Genomic DNA, 19,378 nt, shown 5'->3' on the forward strand with positions numbered 1-19,378 from the left:
ACCCAGCTGCTGCCTCTGAGGGAGGTGGATTACCTACAGCGAGGGGAGAACCCCTCACTGGCACAGGTAGCATCTACATACACCGAAGTGCCTCAGTGGTATAACTGTGCTGCTATAGCACTTCAAGTGTAGACAAGCCCTCGCTACTCCAGAAACCAATGCAAACAGACTTCCCTCACGCAGGTATTTTTCTCTCCTCCTACAGATTCGACACAGGACTGGGACAACAGCCAGCCACTTCCTGCATGGCAGCCATAGCATGACACTCCATCAGTAACCAACAGCCGCTCCTTTCCTTCACAAGCACTAGATTAGGATAGCTACGCCGTCTGCTCACGTCTATTCACGCCCCAGGAACGGAGTAACACAGTGCTTTCTAGTACCGGATAAGCACGTTAGAGTCTTTTCTTTTGTCAAACTGCTGTGATGTATAAATGTATTGCTCTTGCTGGGAAGAGATGATGCTTTCTTTACATCACATTTGAGGAGCAGGGCACAGGGTTAGTACATCCCTTCCTTACTCCTGTAGACCGACAGATACACACTTTGATTTCCTTATTGCATTATTTCTGCTGAGGTGATAAAGCCTGAAATTCAAGTTCTTAAAAATCGAGAGAGGAAGAGAGCACTTATCTAGTATCCTTTCTTCAGTTTTTTAAAGTTAATAACCTGACTGCAGGGAGCTATTGGGAACATAAAAGTTGTGTAACTAAAGTACACAACTTATATGGCACGAAAGCTTTATTTTCTCTCCATCTCCCATTTCAATTCATTATCCAATAAGCACCCATTTTGGGGCAAGCACAAAAGTAGCACCTGAAAAGCTTCAGTCACCTCTTCTTGGGCAGGGATGGAGATATTTTTTGTTCTGTATTTGTACACAGAACAATTGCTCAGCAGTGTTATAATGGGGGTTAGGTGCATCACTCTGGTAGGTTAGGCCACAGTGTTCCGTAGTCTAAGGTGGAGAATGCAATTAGGTGGCTACTGCATTCAGCAAACTTTCAGCCATTAAGAGTATGAAGAATTTTCTAGTAATCAAGAGCAGCTTCAGCTCAAAGAGATTAGTGTGTCTCAGCACCATCTTCCTCTCAAGAGATACATACAGCTGCTGGTTGAGAGAGAAGAGACGCTCCCCTCTACACCCACACAAATATTGTGCAATCCATACAGAAGCCTTGAGCATCACATATTTCCTCCTGTCCCTGTAGTCTAATAAATGGGGCAGTGATCTATTGGTACAGCTACAAAGATCAATGGTTCTCTGCCAAATTCTCCACGATAGTCATTTTCTATGGCAAGAGTATCAGACAGGTGAGACATTCCCTTATTTCTAATCTCCAACCCTTCCACTATAGGAGAAGGGTGGGGAAATGATGCCAGCAGAGCTATTTGGCAATGCACTCATCATCATCATCAAGGTTTCATATATTCTCCTTGCTGATCAAAGGCTCTTCCTCTTCATGGAGTAACATAAGCAGATGGCAACACAGGGTAGGGTGCACAGATGCTCATCCCAACCAGAGTGTAAGAGAGGGAAGCAGAAAAAAGGGAAACCCAGGGTGATCTGCTTCCCACAGCAAACCTCTGGAGAGAGATGGGACCAGAGTGGTTTCATTAGCTTCCAATTTAAATCAGAAATTGTAGCAAAGGCTCAAAATCTTTGAGGTCTGCCTTGAACTTCAAACTTTTGATCTTCAAAAGACAGAGACTTAGCTCTTCAAAACTCTCCTGGGGGGAAGAAATAGGTCTGGTTTCAAAGTGTTTAAGGCCAGAAGGAACCATTAGATCACTGAATCTTACCTCCTCTATAGCACAGCCCATTAATTATCAACACCCAGATACCCCTATATTAAGCCTGAAGACTTCCCTTAGACTAAAGCATTTCAGTCCTCAGGAGGCTAAACTGTGTGCCACCAGCAGAGAACAGGAGACCAAAAGGTGCCATGGTCATGGAAGAACTGCTAGGGTAACCAACTAGGACCATCAGTCCTAGGAAGCTCCTCCCTTCTTACAACAACTTTGGGGGCCACTACAGTCAGACTTGGTATGAATGTTGGAAGTACGGTCTTAGAGCTATCGTACATTAGAGTTATACACTCCCAGCAGCACCATCCACCACAGAGAGGTATTTCTAAACAAAGCTAATACAGGATCTAGGACATTTTTAATGCAGCCAACCTGAAGTCTGCTTCAGTCACTATCCCCATTACAATGACAGCATAAAGGAAGGTTCAAAATTCAAGTATCTTACATGTTAGGAATGGAAAAAGCAGTCTCAACTCAACAGAAGAGCCACCTTAAATCCCCACTGCTCAGGAAAACTAAAAGGAAGGAATTGACGACTTGAGCAGAGAACATGCTTTATTGAGAAATAGATACAGGAATAGCACATTCTACCACATCAGGGGAACAGGGTTTAGCTTGTGTACATGACTGGCCTTCTTCCCCACTCCCCAGAGTTCCACCCTGCCAGATGGTTCCAAGAGTATGTCTTCAGCTAAAACGTAGGATCCAAGGGCACTTGACAGCAATCCTCAGTAATGCCCACAAGGATATAAATCCTGTGCCGAGATCTATTTATTTAGGGAGGCAAAGAAAAAGGCACAGCCCAACATGAAAGGGCCTGTAGAGAACTTATCCACACTGGGAACGGTCAGTGATTAACAAGAAATGGCCCTTACTTACCAGCACATGGTAAGTGCTTCATTTCAGACACCACAGAACAAGAGATCATAGGAAGGGTCTAAATGCAGCTATCACTCACCTCACACCTGTCCCCATGCAGGCAATAGATAGGAAACGCATGGAACAAGGACAGTGGTTATACTTGAAAGCCATTTTATGGAGGTTTCTTTTGGTGGTGCAGAGGGGTGTCTCTGTGTGTGTGTGTGTGTGTGGGGTTGTCACTGTTGTTCTACAAGAACAGACAGGATGTACTGTTAACAGAAAAGCAACCATCCATACAGATAGCCGGAGCCACTGTCGATGCACAGAATGTATGCTTTAGACAATCGAACAACTGATGATATTGCTTTATAGACTTGCTGTGGCTGTTTGGACAAGGTTATCAAAAATTCACCTGAAATTAATATTTTATTCCTTTAATATAGAGAGAGTCTTTTCAAAAAGCTACAATTCAAAGACTGTTTTAGGAGAACGACTAAGTTGAAATACACTAAACTTGTTTCTATACGTGTAAAGGAAACCACCAACTCCAGCAACAAGGAAACTAGTGATATCTGACCTCAGAGGCCTGTACTGCCATGATACTAAACTCAGGAGCGCCTGCCACACCCAAAAGGGCTACTCTCTAACAGTATGTCACATCACAGTGCTCTCACACTATTAATCTGGACTCTTCCAGTGTAACACCAATGATCACACCACTCAATGACAGGTGCAAGTTGTGCAAGCTTCAGAGTGTACAATATTAGCAGTCAGTTTTTGTTACATGAAGACCCGGTATATTATGTGGGGAAGCTCTCTTTAAAGAGGTGTCATGCTGTCTTACTGAAACTAATTGATACATGGGGTAAGGAAGTTCATCAGACAGGGTTGGTTATAACAATGCTAAAGTCAGTAAACTGGCAACATGTTGGGAACCTGCTCGGATGCAGATTTACAACCCTTTTCCCAAACAAAACTTTGATAGAATAATTTGGAGAACAGATTTGTAGACCTTGTTCAAAGGCCACAGAAGCTGTCCTGTCCGTTACTTAGAAAGCAGAGTGCCTGCAGGAAGGAACACAAACAGATTATAGGACACAACACAACCTCATTGGAATAAGAACATGAGGGCAGGACCAGTGACTGGACAGGTACAGTACCAGATATCAGAACTCCTTGGGCCAGTGCTTGGGTCCTATACAGATCCAATCCTTGCAACCTCATTGAGGCCGAAACATAAAGTTCCTCAGAACCAGCATCTGTGGTGTGCACAAAAGATCTGGGCCAGAACAGTACCAAGGGGAACTGATCTTCCTGGAGGGTACTGTACCAGCTAATCACAACAGCAACAGATACAACAGAGATCCCTAGGGTACTTCCTACTGCTGGGGTTCCTCACTGGCTTCTGGAGTGATGGCCAGTTAAGTTCCCTTGGGAGGGGTCCATTTCAAACAACTGGGATCCATTGTCTTATTGGTGTTTGATCTTTTTGCCTCTTTGGCTATCCATTCGTCAATCAGATCCTGAGAAAGAGAGCATGAAAGGGCAGGTTAAACAAAAGAGAATAACTGATGTGAATTATCCATTGGACAACCCACATGTGAGTCCAACACTTTGGAGATGACCTGCGCACCATCTGCTTGGTACCACAGAGATGACACATTGTGAATGGAGCAGCCCATATTACTCTCTAGCAACTCCACTGATAACATAGGTCGGGCTGTCTTCACCTGCAGGTGAGAGCCCCAGGAAGGGGAAATAAAAAAACAGTAAAGAAGGGAGCTGGGTTTGAGGATTTACTTGCTTAAGACTAGCAATGGAATTTCCCTATGTCAAAAACCACCACAGAAGGTGGTTAATAAGTAGAGGATTTCTACACTAGTCGGGGAGAGGAGGGAAAAATCAGACTGGGGACCCACCTGACACTTTATCAGATATTTTGTTTCGCTTTAAGATTAGAAAGTTCCCTCACCAGAATCAAAGTGCAAGAAAACCCAACACAATGCATAGGGAATGTAGACTAAGACAGGATATTATCCTATGGACCTAACACACAAAGCTGAACTGTAAGAAACTAAAAGTGCAGGTGCAGACACCAGAAGTCTTACCTGTCTCTTTAAGACCAGGTGTTTGCCCTTCCAGTACTTGAGCATCTGAAGTGCCTGCAGAGTACTAACGATGTCAACAGGGTTCACTGCAGTCTCCTGGCTGATTTCTAAAAAACAAGATCACAGTCCACAAGAGGATAGAAGGCAACAGGCCAGACCACCAAGGAATTCCCTCAAGACTGCAGCTGTCGTACTTGTTTAGTTCTCAAATACAACTTCATGTTATGCTGTCCCCACCCTTCATAATAATATCCACAAGATGCCTTGTGGATATTGAGATCTTTAACTTTAATGCCATTACTCATTCCTCTGCTTCAGCTTGCTCAATGATTAGGGAAGCAGTGTTATCTAGTGGTAAGAGCAGGTACTGGGAGCCCGGAGTCCATTCCCAGCTGTGTCACTGACTTGCCATGTGACCTTAGACAAGGCATCACCTCCGTGCTTCACTTTCCTCACCTGTGAAATGGGAATAATTGTTATCGCCCAAGGGGTGGCTGTGAGGGTTGATTTTTGAAAGCACAGACATGAGCTAAGCAGCAGTCCATGTGCCTACTGCATTCTTAATAACTAGATCTGCATAGCATCACAGGTGTAAAACATTACTCATTTGTACCTAGTTATTTACTTTTGCTTTTCTGGAGACTGAGCTGTGCAATGATGCTGACTTTCAAGCTGCTGTTTTGATCCCCATCACTCAGTGTTTTTCTTTTTATAAATAAAACATTTAATTAAGGGCATACAAGTGGGTGCGTTGTGTACCTTCAAAACCCAGCAACCTAGCTTAAATTTAAAAAATAGTGGTGTAAGACAGCAAGACAAAAACCCATCTAATTGCAGTCTAGAGGAGCCATGTCACTTCAAGACCCCAGTAAGAGAAAGCAACTCACCCATGAGGGTAAAATGGGCCAAACGTCAGTCACTACAGGTTTGGGGAAAGGGGTGACGAAAAAAGAGCACAGAAACATTCCTGAACAAATTCTCTACAAGCTCATTTAACACTAGAACACACCTTTGATAGAGATCTCTTTGCCTTGGAAATTATGCAGATAACGAAGAAGAACTTCCTTCCAGTAACTACGGTAGCTGATAAGGCCCAAGTCAGACAGCGGGCGTTCTGGAGAGCCAACCTTTTCTTCCACTTTGGAGAGTAAATAACCTGTGAGCAAGACAAGACATTTACTAACAGTATATCAGGCTCTCTCCTGACGGTCAGCTAACTACAGCTAACTGCAGAGACTTGTCATCATGGATGCCCAATGAGCAACATGTGTGTTGCACAAGTTCACCAAGAAACAGTTAATCGGGGGAAGTCAATGCCTCCTGGCTACCACCTTATGTATAGCACTGGAAATGCAGCTCAGAAGTCTTTTTCCATACAGACAGACCAACTATAGCCTGTTAAGTGGTGAGCGATTATAATTCAGTCCAGGAAATACTGCTGACTTGCATCAGTATGGTCTGAGACACATTTGGAAAGAACCACAAGAGACAACTGTGCAGGTTTTGTTAGCATAAGTTTCCCTAAAAGGGAGTAACAGTACCTGGATATGAACGATCTTAAAGCCTCTTCTTTTGATTGGCCACTTCTGCACCCACATATCTGTTACAATCCTGCCCTGAATGGCCCCACTGAAACACACATGCAAAAGCGTGTGCTCAACAGCTCTTCTGGGAGTCAAGGGCACTGATACAGTATGTACAAGCTTGGTTTGAAGGAACCTTATCTGACTCAGCTGTGCATTTCTCTGCTTCTCAAAGGTCAAGGAAGGAATACAGTATAGAGACAAAAGCTGAACTCTTGAAGATAGAGGGTTTGCCTCATTTCACAGACACTGCTGAAAGATTTTGCCATAACTTTTCCATATACTTACTGAAGTCGATGAGCATTTTGCCATAACCCTGCCTCATGTACTGAGGCATTGTCAGAATACAAGACACATTGTAGTTGAGAAAAGAATTCTTCTCCTGAAAGTGAGATGAGGGAGAAATGAGATCAGCAGGTCTCAATCTGCACAAACAGCAAGTACATCGCTATTGCGGTAGGCCAAACAAGGCAGCACAGCTGACGCAACAGAAGTTGAGTGAAACAGCAATGTAATAGCCAGCCTGACAATTAACTTTTGATATGAGCGTCCTCCACCCACCAAGCTGGCTTAGAGTTTATTACTGTATTAACCATTAAACTGGACCCCCACTCTCATGATTGCTGGGAGTAGGATGGAAGGCACACAGAGCCTTGTCATAAGAGATTGTTGATTTAAAACAACTGCCAGGTCATTAGCTGGCACAGCAATCTCTGTTCTGAATCCAACAACCTTCTTAATTGCACATGCAACATAAAGTTAACACTGCACAAGAATGATATACACTCTGCACTAGCAAAAAGTTTGATGAGGGAAGAGACCCATTAGGACAACGTAATCCGCAGGCCAACACAGGATATTTCTTTATGTTTCTTCAGTGCTTTATCCAGTCATAACTTAGGTGGTTTAAGAGATGGAGCTTCCAACACTCTCCTTGGGAGACTATTCTACTGTCTAATGGTTTTCATTTGCTGCAAATTTTTACTCTCTCAGGACAATTGCACCACAGAAACTGCATTTAAGTAAAGACCGCTAGGAAGTGTGCTTCATGAAGATGTAACAGGCATTAAGTAAAAAGCCTAGAGACACTTCTGTCTATTAAGGAGGCAACATGGGTGAGCAGACAAGACACAGGACTATGAGACAGGAGACCTGACTTTTACCCCAAGTTCTGCCACTGACATGTGGTGTGGCCGTGGGCAATTCACTTCACTTTATTCCTCAGTTCCCCATCTATAAAATGGATATATTTCCCCATCTCAAAGTGCTTTATAAAGCTCTAGGGATAAAAAGCATTAGAAGTGCTAACTACTATTAGAAAATGAATCTAAATTTATCACAAAGGAATTCATCTCCATTTGAGACAATAAGATCCTAGCTAACTTGTATACAAGTGGTTATGAATTACAGTTTAATATAACAATGTCTCTTTGCAAAAGTTTGATTTTGCTAGCAATTAGGAAAGCTAAACAGCAAAGCTTCTGAAAAAGCTTTTGTAGTTTAGCTTTGAAATTTTAGCTCTTCCTGGACACTTGGATGTTGGGACTTGTAGAAAACCAAGGAGTGACGGCCTACACAGATGACCTCTGTCTTAAGCTATGGCATTAATACAGGATTTACATATATTGGTGGTTGATTTCTACTGACCTTGGAGAAATACCCTATCAGGTGGCAGCCAGTGTTGTCAGCTTCTGTCATGACATAGAAGAGGAAGGGTTCAACATCATAATACAGAGTTTTATGATCCAAGAAAAGCTTCGCCAGCAGGCACAGGTTTTGGCAGTAGATCTGGAAGCAGAAGGAGAATCTGACACACCTGTTTGTCATGGTGTAGCATCTCTGAAAGAGAACCCCTTCCACTTTTGAAAGGATGGGAACTGTAACAAAATACAGATTAGAGTAGATCTATTCTTCCACCAAATGAGGGTCTTCTCAAAACAGCTTCATTCCTAGCCATGGCAACAAAACCCCTCAATATCCAGTTTCTAGCAGGGCTCAGAAGGGTTTTCCCACTTTAGCAATGGCTCTAGCCATTTGGAGGCAACTATACCACTTCACTAGACTAAGCCCTCAGTTGTACCTGCCAGTACACACTAGTCAACTGTGAATGCTCTAACCAGCAATGGAGCTGGGTTGCTCCACTGCAGTTTATAACATTCGTAACTGTATGGGAGACAGGTAGTGGTGGCAGGAGTCCAGGAACTGAGGGGCCTCATTAAGGTTCAGAAGGGGAACTGAACATACAGCTGACAGCGGCTACTGTACTTGTATGTAAACAAGTTGATGGAACCATGGATCTGCAGGAGGGCCAAATAACAGCCACAAGGAAGATGCAGAGAGACATTATTCAGGGGCACTGTTGCAAGAACCATCCAGCGCACTGACATAACGGCTAGCATTGCGAGAAGGGGCAGTGTAGGCACTAAAACCCCTTCTGGAATCAGAGGGAAAGAGGCCATCCCATCTCCTGCTTCTCTACAGCGTGAGGCAGGCGACATATAAAGTGCATTAGAAATGTGAACGTCAGAAGCAAGACTGTGCCGCCACTGCAATTCCAGTTACCTTGTTCTTTTTCCCATCCACTTCGAACACCGAAATCGAGCCTTTGCGGTAAATTTCATCCCCAGGTGGATGTTTCCAGACACATTTTGCCTGCAAGAAAAGGACAGTCAAAGTTAGGGTAACAATACTGATCTAGCAGCTGCTTTGAAAGCAGAAAGAGCCTCTTGGATATAAAATAAGTGTTCCTAACAGGGAAACGTTCATTCCTGTTGAGCTACAATGAGAAACTGGATTCCCAGCTCCGACTCCTACTCCACTGCGGTCCATCCAGCTGGCCCAGGGATTAAGGCAATCTGAGAAAACCTGTCTTCCTTTCAAAGCTGTGCAGAGCACTTAGCATTCTGGCAGGCAGGCTCCAAAATGGACTACTAGAGCCCAAAACAGCTCCTTTGTTTTGAGGTGTTTTCATTATACTTCCAATCTCTAAACCTAAGGAACTGGGCAACGACTACCAAGGATTTACCATGTGTCTGCGTAGTATTGTCTGACTCTTCATGTATTTGAGACAGAACTCGCACATGTAGAGGCGTCCCAACCGAGCATATTCTTCTGGATAGGGAGAATGATACCAGGTGTCCAGCTCATAGCGGCCAAAGGCGATTGTTTTAATCATGTTGCTGCCTTCTGTGATCTGGCCTTGAAGCCGCAACTTCTCCTATCAGCGGAAGGAATAGCGGAAATGTAATAAAAAAGGAAAGGGAAAAACAAACATTTATTTCCCTTCTGTGAGCTTCTTCCAGAACCATCTTACAAAATGCAAATCCCCAAGGAGCCCTTCCATGCTTCCCCTCTAGCCTGACACATAATAACAAGTTTCTTGTCATGCTGGTATGGCCTGTGATCTCCAGGACCTCACATCACTCAACCTTACCTTGTATTGTTAACTTGAAAGCAAATTTACCCTCCATGCCACTTTGTATTTTCTCCCTCCCACAAGGGAAAAAGGGCAATTGACCATTCTGGTCAAGGTGGCCCCAAGGTACCGCCAGAGACCATCAAAATTGTTTCTGGATCAGCTTTAAGGGGTGGGAAGTGGCATCTCAAGAAACCCTTATCAGTCTAGCTTAAGACACAGTTCTGAACTCCAGGATGGCAGCGGGCTGATAGGCTGGCCTCTTGCACAGCATTTTAAACTCTCAACTCAATCAATACTCAGCTATTGTTTCAATGTGTGAAGCTGTTGCCCATTCTGCCCAGGAACACATTGGTCTTCTCTCACAGGAGGAAAGCTGCAAATGAGCACTTGATAAATGGGACCGAATCACTCTCTTGCCATGTCCAAGACTGGAAATGCACAGCTCCAGCTCTGCCGTGGACAAATTCATGGCTGTCAGACACCTCTAGGCTCGTTATATTTTTAAGACCTAAATACAGGAAGACAGTCAGCCCTGGTGTAACTCCACTGACTTGGCTCTTATTTTGAAGATGTTTCACTCTGCATTCTATTGCCATTTACACTTTGCATGGTTCAGAGGCTCTTGTCACACACACTCACTTATCAGCATAAACACTGCAGATTCTGGGGACGTTCAGCTCTTGGAAAAGCAAAGGCTGCTGCTATCAGACATGATAAGGATTAGGAGTCTCACCAGGTCTTCAGACGCCCGTGCTTGTGCTCTTCGGAAAAGCTCCAGGTCATACTCGCTAGTCAGGTTTTCCAAGAGGGGTTCTCTGGTGTTGCCATAGGTTTGTCTGTGTTCCTGAAACAATTAAATATTAGGAGCTTTAAACCTCTGAATGATTTATGCCAACCCTGGGCTGCTGATCGCCACAGCCTTGTTAGCCCAGCATTTTGTAGAATGAGTGGAAAGCCAAGTCTCCATATGCTTGTGGCATACTATAGAAAGGAACTAAAGAAAAATATTACTGTCATACCATGTACTTTTCTTTTTGCTCCTTGGTTAGTCCCGCATTCCTTTTCTTCCTCAGCTCTGCTACTTTCTCTTTGTACCGCAGCTGTCTCTCTGTTGGTGCCTGAAAGAGAGAGACTAGGAATAGTCAATGCACTTAGCTAACTTCAGACGTTGCCCATATCCTTTCAGTTCTAAAGGACTCAACATTCCATGTGTTCCCCCTTTCATCAAGTCTTTCTCCCCTGAAGGGTAGGCTCAGTTGACTGCTTGCCACCAGTAGCTAGGAAGGGCAACATGAAATCACAAGGCAACATAAAAGAATATAGAGTATGTTACGTGAGCAATGGGTTGATAATGTGTGCTAGCTGCATCTTCCATAAAAAAATGTTTAAATGAGTTTTATGAATTTCAAAGCTCATGAGAGAACACAGATTAGAGTCAGGCAGAGCGCAGGCATGGAAAGGACAGAGTCCTCTTTTTTCCCCAGGCCCTGCACTTCTCTGCTAGTATGTCTCAATCCCAATGCACAGAACCATACTGTCTATGTGGGATTTTATCATGTGGACAAGTAATCCTTAGAAACAGACTCAGTTCAAACTTGTTACAAAGATAAACTCATCTGGATTTGAACCCACGTGTCCAAAATTTGAGAAGCACAAACCACTGAAGGCTTTCTCTTTGGTTTAGCAGAAGGTATACTGTCCAATGCGTTTCTGTAGAAACACATTTGCTCTGCATTTCAAAAAGCGCTAACGGAGAATAATCCCTCAGAACAGCCACAGCCTATTTCGTGCAACTATAATAGATTGCTGGATTATGATGTTTCCTATAGCAATCAGGGCCAGCCACATCCCATGCTCTCACCAGCAACCAGGGTTTGGGCTGCTCCAAACCCTCATCTCATGATTACAATAGAGAGGATAATGGTGCATGAGAGCCCAGGACAAAAGCCCATCTCAAAGATGAATCAGGGAGAGGAATGCAAGAGTTCTAGTCACAAAAGCCTGAAGGCCCGAATTGAGGTTTTGCACCTAGAATTGGGAAACACTGCTTATGCAGAGAATGCATACCTGATGTCTGGTGGCATGCCTGTTGTTGTCATCCTGTCTGTGGGACAGCATCCTCTCCTCGATCTGTTTATCTCGGCTCTGCGCTCTCACCTGGAAATCAGAACAAAGTCCTCAAAGCATGTTAGGAGTCTTTTCTAGTTCCCCTTTGAATTCCAGTATACAGAATGCATACTGTGACACAAATATGCATGGCTGTTTCATGCCTGAAGTGAGACTACACTTGGAGCATAACAACCATCAGTTTAACCCTAGGGTATTAATGACAGGCCTTGACATCTCATACTGTAAAAGCAGAATGAAAACAGAAGAGGAGAGAAAGTTACCTTGCACTCATCTGCTGAGAGGTTATGATACAGTGGGCATCCTGATATGGAAAAGTGTCTCTCATGCTTCCCTGTTAGGTGTCCTGTGGAGAACCAGAGAAAAAACACCTTACAGTCAGTAAGTAAAAAAGCCAATAATTAAAGCAACTTTAGATCAGGTAGTTAGACATGGTGGCCGGGTTTCAAAGAGGGGCCAAATAAGTTTATTCCCGTAAAACAGGACGAACAAATCTCATGATTCAAGAGATAAGCTGTAGGGGCCAAAAAGGAAACCCAAATATACACACTACCACCACATTATTATCAGGTTAGATCATCTTCCTTCCAAGTACCCCGCTTCTGGCAGTAACAAGGGTCTTACCTCCAGGAGCCTATATTTTCCCCAAGCCTTTATGTTGAAGACCCATCTTCTTTCTGACAGATCACTTTCCCTTCACATCACATCCATTCCCCTCCACTCTCACCCCTCCACTGCAGGATGCAAGAATTCCAAAAGGTTTACTAGGATTGGAACCAACAAATTTCACTGATGTTCCATCCAGAATACCGCAAGATATCAATATAAAACAAGGTTTTTCATTTTGCTTCAAAGTGAATTTAGTGCAGATTGCATTTGTTCACAGAACAGACAACGTTCAGACAGCAGCAGGGCAAGCTTCCTCTGCACTATCCTGTCACAGCACTGACATGCATTGACCACCTCAAGTGAGAAAGGGTATTTCAAACTCCATAGCCCATCCAGTTGCTCTCTTTGCTGAGAAACTATTAAAAAGGGGGCAACTGAAGTTTGTGTAGGAGGAAACTGAAACAAGATCAAAACTATTTCCACGTATGCCAAAGAGCCAACAGGTGGCATGGCAACTAGTCACTACTAACAGACGGACCTCAACTGCTGACCTAGAAGAATATTCCATTGACCTTCCAGGCCCAACTCTGCAGAGAATTTTGCAGTAAACGCAGAGCTTTTTGTACAAGTGATAGTGCATCATGAGAACGCCACTGATCTGGGTGCAGATAGAGAAACTTGAAAAGTCTGAGAATGGATGGTTAGAGTGCCAATTTTTTCCTTCTCCACACCACCCTCAACCATTTCTGGCCAAAAGACACCCTTGAAAAGTATGTACTGCTGGCATGTTCCATTCCCCCCAAGTGGTTTTCTATTTCAACAAATATCCTGATCCCAATAAAGTACATGCAGCGGAGACATGCAACTCCACCCAGTGGGGTTCTCAACTCTGTGAAATGTGGGCTACTGAGCCCAATGTCAGAAATGGAAGGGAGAGGAACTAATCTTGGAGCTGGCTTTACCTAGGGAGTTGCAACCAGGTGTGGGACACTTCATGTTGAAGTTGTAGCTTTCATGGAAGCGGCGGCGCTTGGGGCGGTGAGACAGGTCACTTCCAGAATCCTTCATGGACATGTCCTTGGCAATGCTCTCATCATGGGACACGTTTGGACTGGATATATCTATGTCAGACTCTGAAGAGGGGGCATTCCCAGTTGGGGTGCGCGGTGGAGACTCGTCATGATCCACTGCATTTTTGGTATCTGAATAAGAGTTGAGACGTTATAGATTTGCATGAAGGGAAGCTTACAAAGAAATGAATTACATGACTTCATACAACACACAGCCACCTGCTGCAAACCCTTATCCTTAGGGCCCTGTGTTAAACCCTCAGTCTCATCGGGCTCGTCTCTGAGGGAAAGCACACCACTCAGGTGACATCGTCCTGCAAGCATTCAAAGCCACACCTCGCTCCCGTACCTCTATCGGAGAAGTCGACCACTTGCTCTGTTTCCGATCCAGATGAGCGGGTCTGTCGGAGTGGGTATTTTTTTGGAGTCACAGGGGTGGGTTGTTGTTGACTGCGGGTCACCCTCCTAGTAGAATAGGCAGGCTCCTCTGCGCCAAAGGATGGCGGATTACGAACCGGGCTAGAATCTAGTTTAATAAAAAAAAACCCAAAAAAACCCCCAAATTTAATTGAGGGCAACTGCCTCCCCTCCTGACCCCCAAAGCCAGGGTCAAATTACCTCTGGTTCTGCTCCTATCAACAATCTAAACTACAGGTTCAACATCATCTGACAGCTTGACCCCAACAGCAAGGTCTCTCTTCCAACACCATTGATACATCTACTGGCATCGAGATCTGTTCTGTTTGTCTAAGCTGCCCTCTTTCCCAGTTTTAGAGACACTATGAGCCACCAACAATCTGAGGAATCAGGCACAAAGTCAACTTGCTCTGTATTCCATCATTTAGCCAATGGTTACAAACCACCTCCCACTGAGAAAGAGAAAAAGCTGCCTGTGAAGATGAGACTTATTACTAGTTAGATCAGCCCTCTGTATACCACAGCTGCTTTTGGTGCAAGGCAGTAGAATTGGGACCCTGCATGTAACCTTCCAGCGTTACCACCTTCTCATGCAGCAAATTCTCCGGCAAAAAAAATGTTTTTTTCCTTTTAATTACTGTCAGCCAAGAACAGCAGTCCTTAAATCAACTATGAGAAATTGGAAAAGTAAAACATACCCTCAGTCTAGATGCCAAAATGTAGAAACATGCAAAATATATCCCACTGACACAATATATTGATTACACTCCATTATACAAAAGGTTTTCAACTAATCAGAAAATAGACTCCTCCTCACAGCACTGAGCCTCAACTTCCATTTCTGAGCACCTCCAAGCAGCCTGAAGTCTCCAAATACCAACTTCCCTCTTTCTGTCTAGTTATTTATATGCTGTTCTCATCACCATGGTATCCAAGAGCTTAGTGATATTACTAAGCTAAAATTCAGGAGAAAAAGCCCTGAGGTCCAGTTTCAGGGATATGGTTACTATGAAGCCTTAACAGAACAGCGAATTCCAGGTGTGCCAGGCCTTTTTATGCAAAGGCATGTTTTGAACATTTCTTTTGATTACAATACAAACAACTGTTCCTTAAAATAACTCAAGCGACTTTGAAAGTTCCCAAGATTTCTTTCATGTGAATGATACTTAGCACTTTTATATAACTACATGCTTAAGAATCTTTAAGTGCACCAAAACCACTAAACTGAGCAACACAAACGTTTGTATTAGGTAGGTAGCATCCATTATACACATAAGAAAACTGAGTTAGAGAGGTCAAGTGACTTTCTAAAGGTCTCAGAAAATCAGTGGCAAAGCTAAGAATAGAACCTAAGGATTCCAACTGCCAGTGCCTTGAACTACTAGACAACACTACCTCTCAGATCAGGGAATAGACAGGAGGTCAGACTTCCAACCCCCTGGTTAATCATTAGATTGAACAGCCTCATTTAGAATAATTGAATATCAGGGTTGGAAGGGACCTCAGGAGGTCATCTAGTTCAACCCCTGTTCAAAGCAGGGCCAATCCCCAGTTTTTGCCCCAGATCCCTAAATGGCCCACTCAAGGATTGAACTCACAACCCTGGGTTTAGCAGGCCAATGCTCAAACCACGGAGCTATCCCTCCCCCTTGCAATGCCTTTGTTCCTTTCCCTGGCACACCTGTATTCAATGAGAAAAAATAATGAATGGGATTAACTAATGTGAAGGTACAGATTCACTAAAATTCCTTTAAGTAATACCAAGCCAAGAATACTGTGACTGCCCAGCCAGCTGCTTCTGGTGGGGCTCGGAAGAAAGGAATTTACCTTGAGAGCTCTGACTGAGCCTGGCTGAGGAGCGGGTCACACGGGCGGATCTTCGCGACGTGCCATCACTTTCAGAGCTGTCCGTGTGCTCAGGATCTGTAGAGAAATCGGAGTCTTCGGTTCCATCTGAACTACTGCCTGCATTCCTCTGTAACACCACAGACCCAGACATTAGCACAGGAGCACTTCTACTTGCATTAATACTAGAAATAAGATAATTTCAATACACAACAAAAACAAACTAATGGCATTCAGGTAGTTTGCTCTGGAGGAAAAGCATGCTTTAGTACTATAAACATGAGATATCAGACAGTACCATCCATAATACAAGATTTTTTGCAAACAGATCAGGTCCATAAAGCTACAGATGGCACCAATTTCATTTAAGAACATACTTGAAGTAGAGCCAAGGCCCAGTGCATCCTAGTGATGTGCAAGCACTGGCAAAGTTAGCAGTGGGGAAGACGGGACCCAAGACTACCTGTTCTGACCAAATGACCATTCACTTGCCCCACTGGAGCAGGGTTTGGGGTCCAGAGCGGGAGTGATGTGGAAGAAAGCCCAGGACTGAGTGAACATGCAGGGTTTCATGCCATGGCAGGTTGATGAATGCAGGTGCATCACCTTGAGTCTTCTAGATGCTCCTATATACAGGGAGTCCCAGCTACACAACCCTGGGATTTGGGAAGGAGCCCAGGAGAATCTGAGGGGGTAAAGAGGGGAGCATACGGGGTAGCTGATGAAGTCCATCAAGGGTGAGCTTTGGCAGTGCACAATGGCATAGTGTAGAGGGAGGTATGGGGGAGGGGTGAGATAAAAGCAGTCCTGTGGGAGTGGTACAGTATAGCAGGAATATCTAAAGCAGCACACATTGTGGGTGCATATATGACATACAGTGAAATATGGGGGAAGAAATAAGGCCAATTGTAGGAGGGTGGCATAGACACAAGAATGGGGAGAGCTAAGGCAATCGGCGTGGTACAGGAAAGTGCCTGGGGAGGGGAATTAATGCAGCCCAATGCAAAGGGATACTATAGAGGAGCGTATGGGGGAAGAGCAAGGCAGTACTGTGTGGGATGGTATAGAGGAGAGTATGGGGGAAGAGTAAGGCAATCCTGCGACGGGGGGTGCTCTAGAGCAGTGGTTCTCAACCAGGGGTACTGTACCCTTGAGAGGGAACAAAGAGGTCTTCCAAGGGGTACATCAACTCAGCCAGATATTTGCCTAGTTTTACAACAGGCTACATAAAAAGCACTAGCGAAGCCAGTACAAACTAACATTTCATACAATGACTTGTTTATACTGCTCTATAGACTATACATGGAAATGTAAGGACACTAGTTATATTCCAATTGATTTATATAATAATTATATGGTAAAAATGAAAGGCAGCAACTTTCCAGTACTAGTGGGGCTGTGACACTTTTGTGGTTTTAGGTCTGACTTTGTAAGCAAGTCGTTTTTAAGTGAGGCAAAACTTGGGGGTGCGCAAGACCAATCAGACTCCTGAAAGGGGGGGTCCAGTAGTCTGGAACGATGGAGAGCCACTGCTCTAGAGGACAGTAAGGCAACCCTAGGGTGGGGATGCTCTAGTGGGGAGTAAGGCAATCCTGGCCTGGGGGTGCCCTAGAGGAGCCTATGGCGGGGGGGGGGGGGGTGCGCAAGGCAATCCTGGCCTGGGAGTGCCCTAGAGGAGCCTATGGCGAGGGGGGGTGCGCAAGGCAATCCTGGCCTGGGGGTGCCCTAGAGGAGCCTATGGCGGGGGGGGGGCACGGCAATCCTGGCCTGGGGGTGCCCTAGAGGAGCCTATGGCGGGGGGGGGGGGCGCAAGGCAATCCTGGCCTGGGGGTGCCCTAGAGGAGCCCACGGGGGGGGGCGCAAGGCAATCCTGGCCTGGGGGTGCCCTAGAGGAGCCCACGGGGGGGGGGCGCAAGGCAATCCTGGCCTGGGGGTGCCCTAGAGGAGCCCACGGGGGGGGGCGCGCAAGGCAATCCTGGCCTGGGGGTGCCCTAGAGGAGCCTATGGCGGGGGGGGGGCGCAAGGCAATCCTGGCCTGGGGGTGCCCTAGAGGAGCCCACGGGGGGGGCGCAAGGCAATCCTGGCCTGGGGGTGCCCTAGAGGAGCCCACGGGGGGGGGCGCAAGGCAATCCTGGCCTGGGGGTGCCCTAGAGGAGCCCACGGGGGGGGGGCGCAAGGCAATCCTGGCCTGGGGGTGCCCTAGAGGAGCCCACGGGGGGGGGCGCAAGGCAATCCTGGCCTGGGGGTGCCCTAGAGGAGCCCACGGGGGGGGGGCGCAAGGCAATCCTGGCCTGGGGGTGCCCTAGAGGAGCCCACGGGGGGGGGCGCAAGGCAATCCTGGCCTGGGGGTGCCCTAGAGGAGCCCACGGGGGGGGGCGCAAGGCAGTCGGGGGGAGTAACGGAGACGGAATCCAGCGCTGCGCCCCTGTGCCTGGCTTGCGGGTGGGGTGCCCCTACCTACCCCTGCCGCAGCCGCTTTGTTTTGCCCCCGCTGCGTTACCGCTCGCTCGGGTGCGCTCCCCCGCCTCGTCCAACCAATCACGGCGGAAGAGGGGAGGGGCGGAGAGGAATCCTCTCCAATAGAAACATGAGTGAGAAAGCGGCGCGGCCCCCGGGCGTGACGGACGGGAAATTCCGGCCTATCCGCGTGCACCTCGCTGCCACAGACCCAGCCACTTAGGGAGGGCGGACTGAATGGGAGGGAAGGGAAAGCGAACGGGAGAAACAAGGCACGCGTGGGGAGAGGACGGTGGGAGGGAGAGACGGCCAGCAATGTCGTCCAATCAGCGTCCAGCAGTGCCGTAAGGCGGAGCCAATCAAGGACCAGGTCTCCAAGTAGGTGTCCAATCAGAAAGGCAAAAAGGCGGAATGTTCCCCAAGAGGGGGAAGGGGAAAAGATGACCGTTGGGGCGATGAGTGATAGCAGCGATGACCAATCAGTGCTCAGCAGGCCCTACTGGGGAGCCATTCAGGTTGCAAGAGGGGCGGGTGCCAGGGGCTGAAGGCCGCTATTTTCGCTCGGTTTTCATGCCTGTAGGGGGCTTTTCGTTGGGGGGCAAACGGGAGCAAACACGGTCTAACCCCTTTTCCCTCCCCAGGGCCTTTCCAGCCTGCCCGGCCCTGTACTCACCTTCCTGCGCGGCATCCTTGGTGGGGGCGGGGGCAGCGAAGGCGGTTGCTCTCCGGTGCCCCCGGCCCGGGAAGCGGCGGTAGCCGCCGCGTTAGCACCGGTGGGCTCCGTGGTGACAGCCGTGTCTCTCGTTCTATCCCGCTGACGGTCACTCCGCGCCAGGCCGCTCCTCCACCGCCAACAGTCCCCGTTTCCAGCTAGGTCCCTCACGCTTCCGCCGGGACACGGTCCACACCCCCCGTCACGTGACTCGCATCTAGCCTCACGCCAGCGGCCGCCGCCATCTTGGATTCGGACAGGTAGCGTCAGGCTCTGTTGACGATGACGCTGGTGGCAGCCATTTTGGATGTGGGCACTGATATTTCCAGGTTGGGGGGGGCAGCCCGCCATCTTGGTTTAGG

At 46.6% G+C, this 19,378-nt stretch overlaps 1 protein-coding gene across 1 annotated transcript; it reads right to left on the reverse strand.

Annotated features, from left to right (window-relative positions):
• Positions 1–2,346: 2,346 nt before the first annotated feature.
• Positions 2,347–19,367, reverse strand: KAT7 (lysine acetyltransferase 7; the record flags this gene model as incomplete). Its single annotated transcript, XM_084615663.1, has 15 exons — positions 2,347–4,193; positions 4,779–4,885; positions 5,788–5,934; positions 6,650–6,743; positions 8,009–8,149; positions 8,924–9,013; positions 9,387–9,578; positions 10,513–10,623; positions 10,799–10,897; positions 11,847–11,936; positions 12,170–12,252; positions 13,478–13,717; positions 13,935–14,111; positions 15,830–15,977; positions 18,978–19,367. 15 exons carry the CDS (start codon positions 19,365–19,367, stop codon positions 4,092–4,094), a joined length of 2,211 nt encoding a protein of 736 aa, XP_084471789.1. The 3' UTR covers positions 2,347–4,091.
• Positions 19,368–19,378: the final 11 nt, after the last annotated feature.

Source organism: Lepidochelys olivacea (assembly GCF_965140295.1).
Source record: "Lepidochelys olivacea isolate rLepOli2 genome assembly, chromosome: 27".
Classification (NCBI taxonomy): Eukaryota; Metazoa; Chordata; order Testudines; family Cheloniidae; genus Lepidochelys; species Lepidochelys olivacea.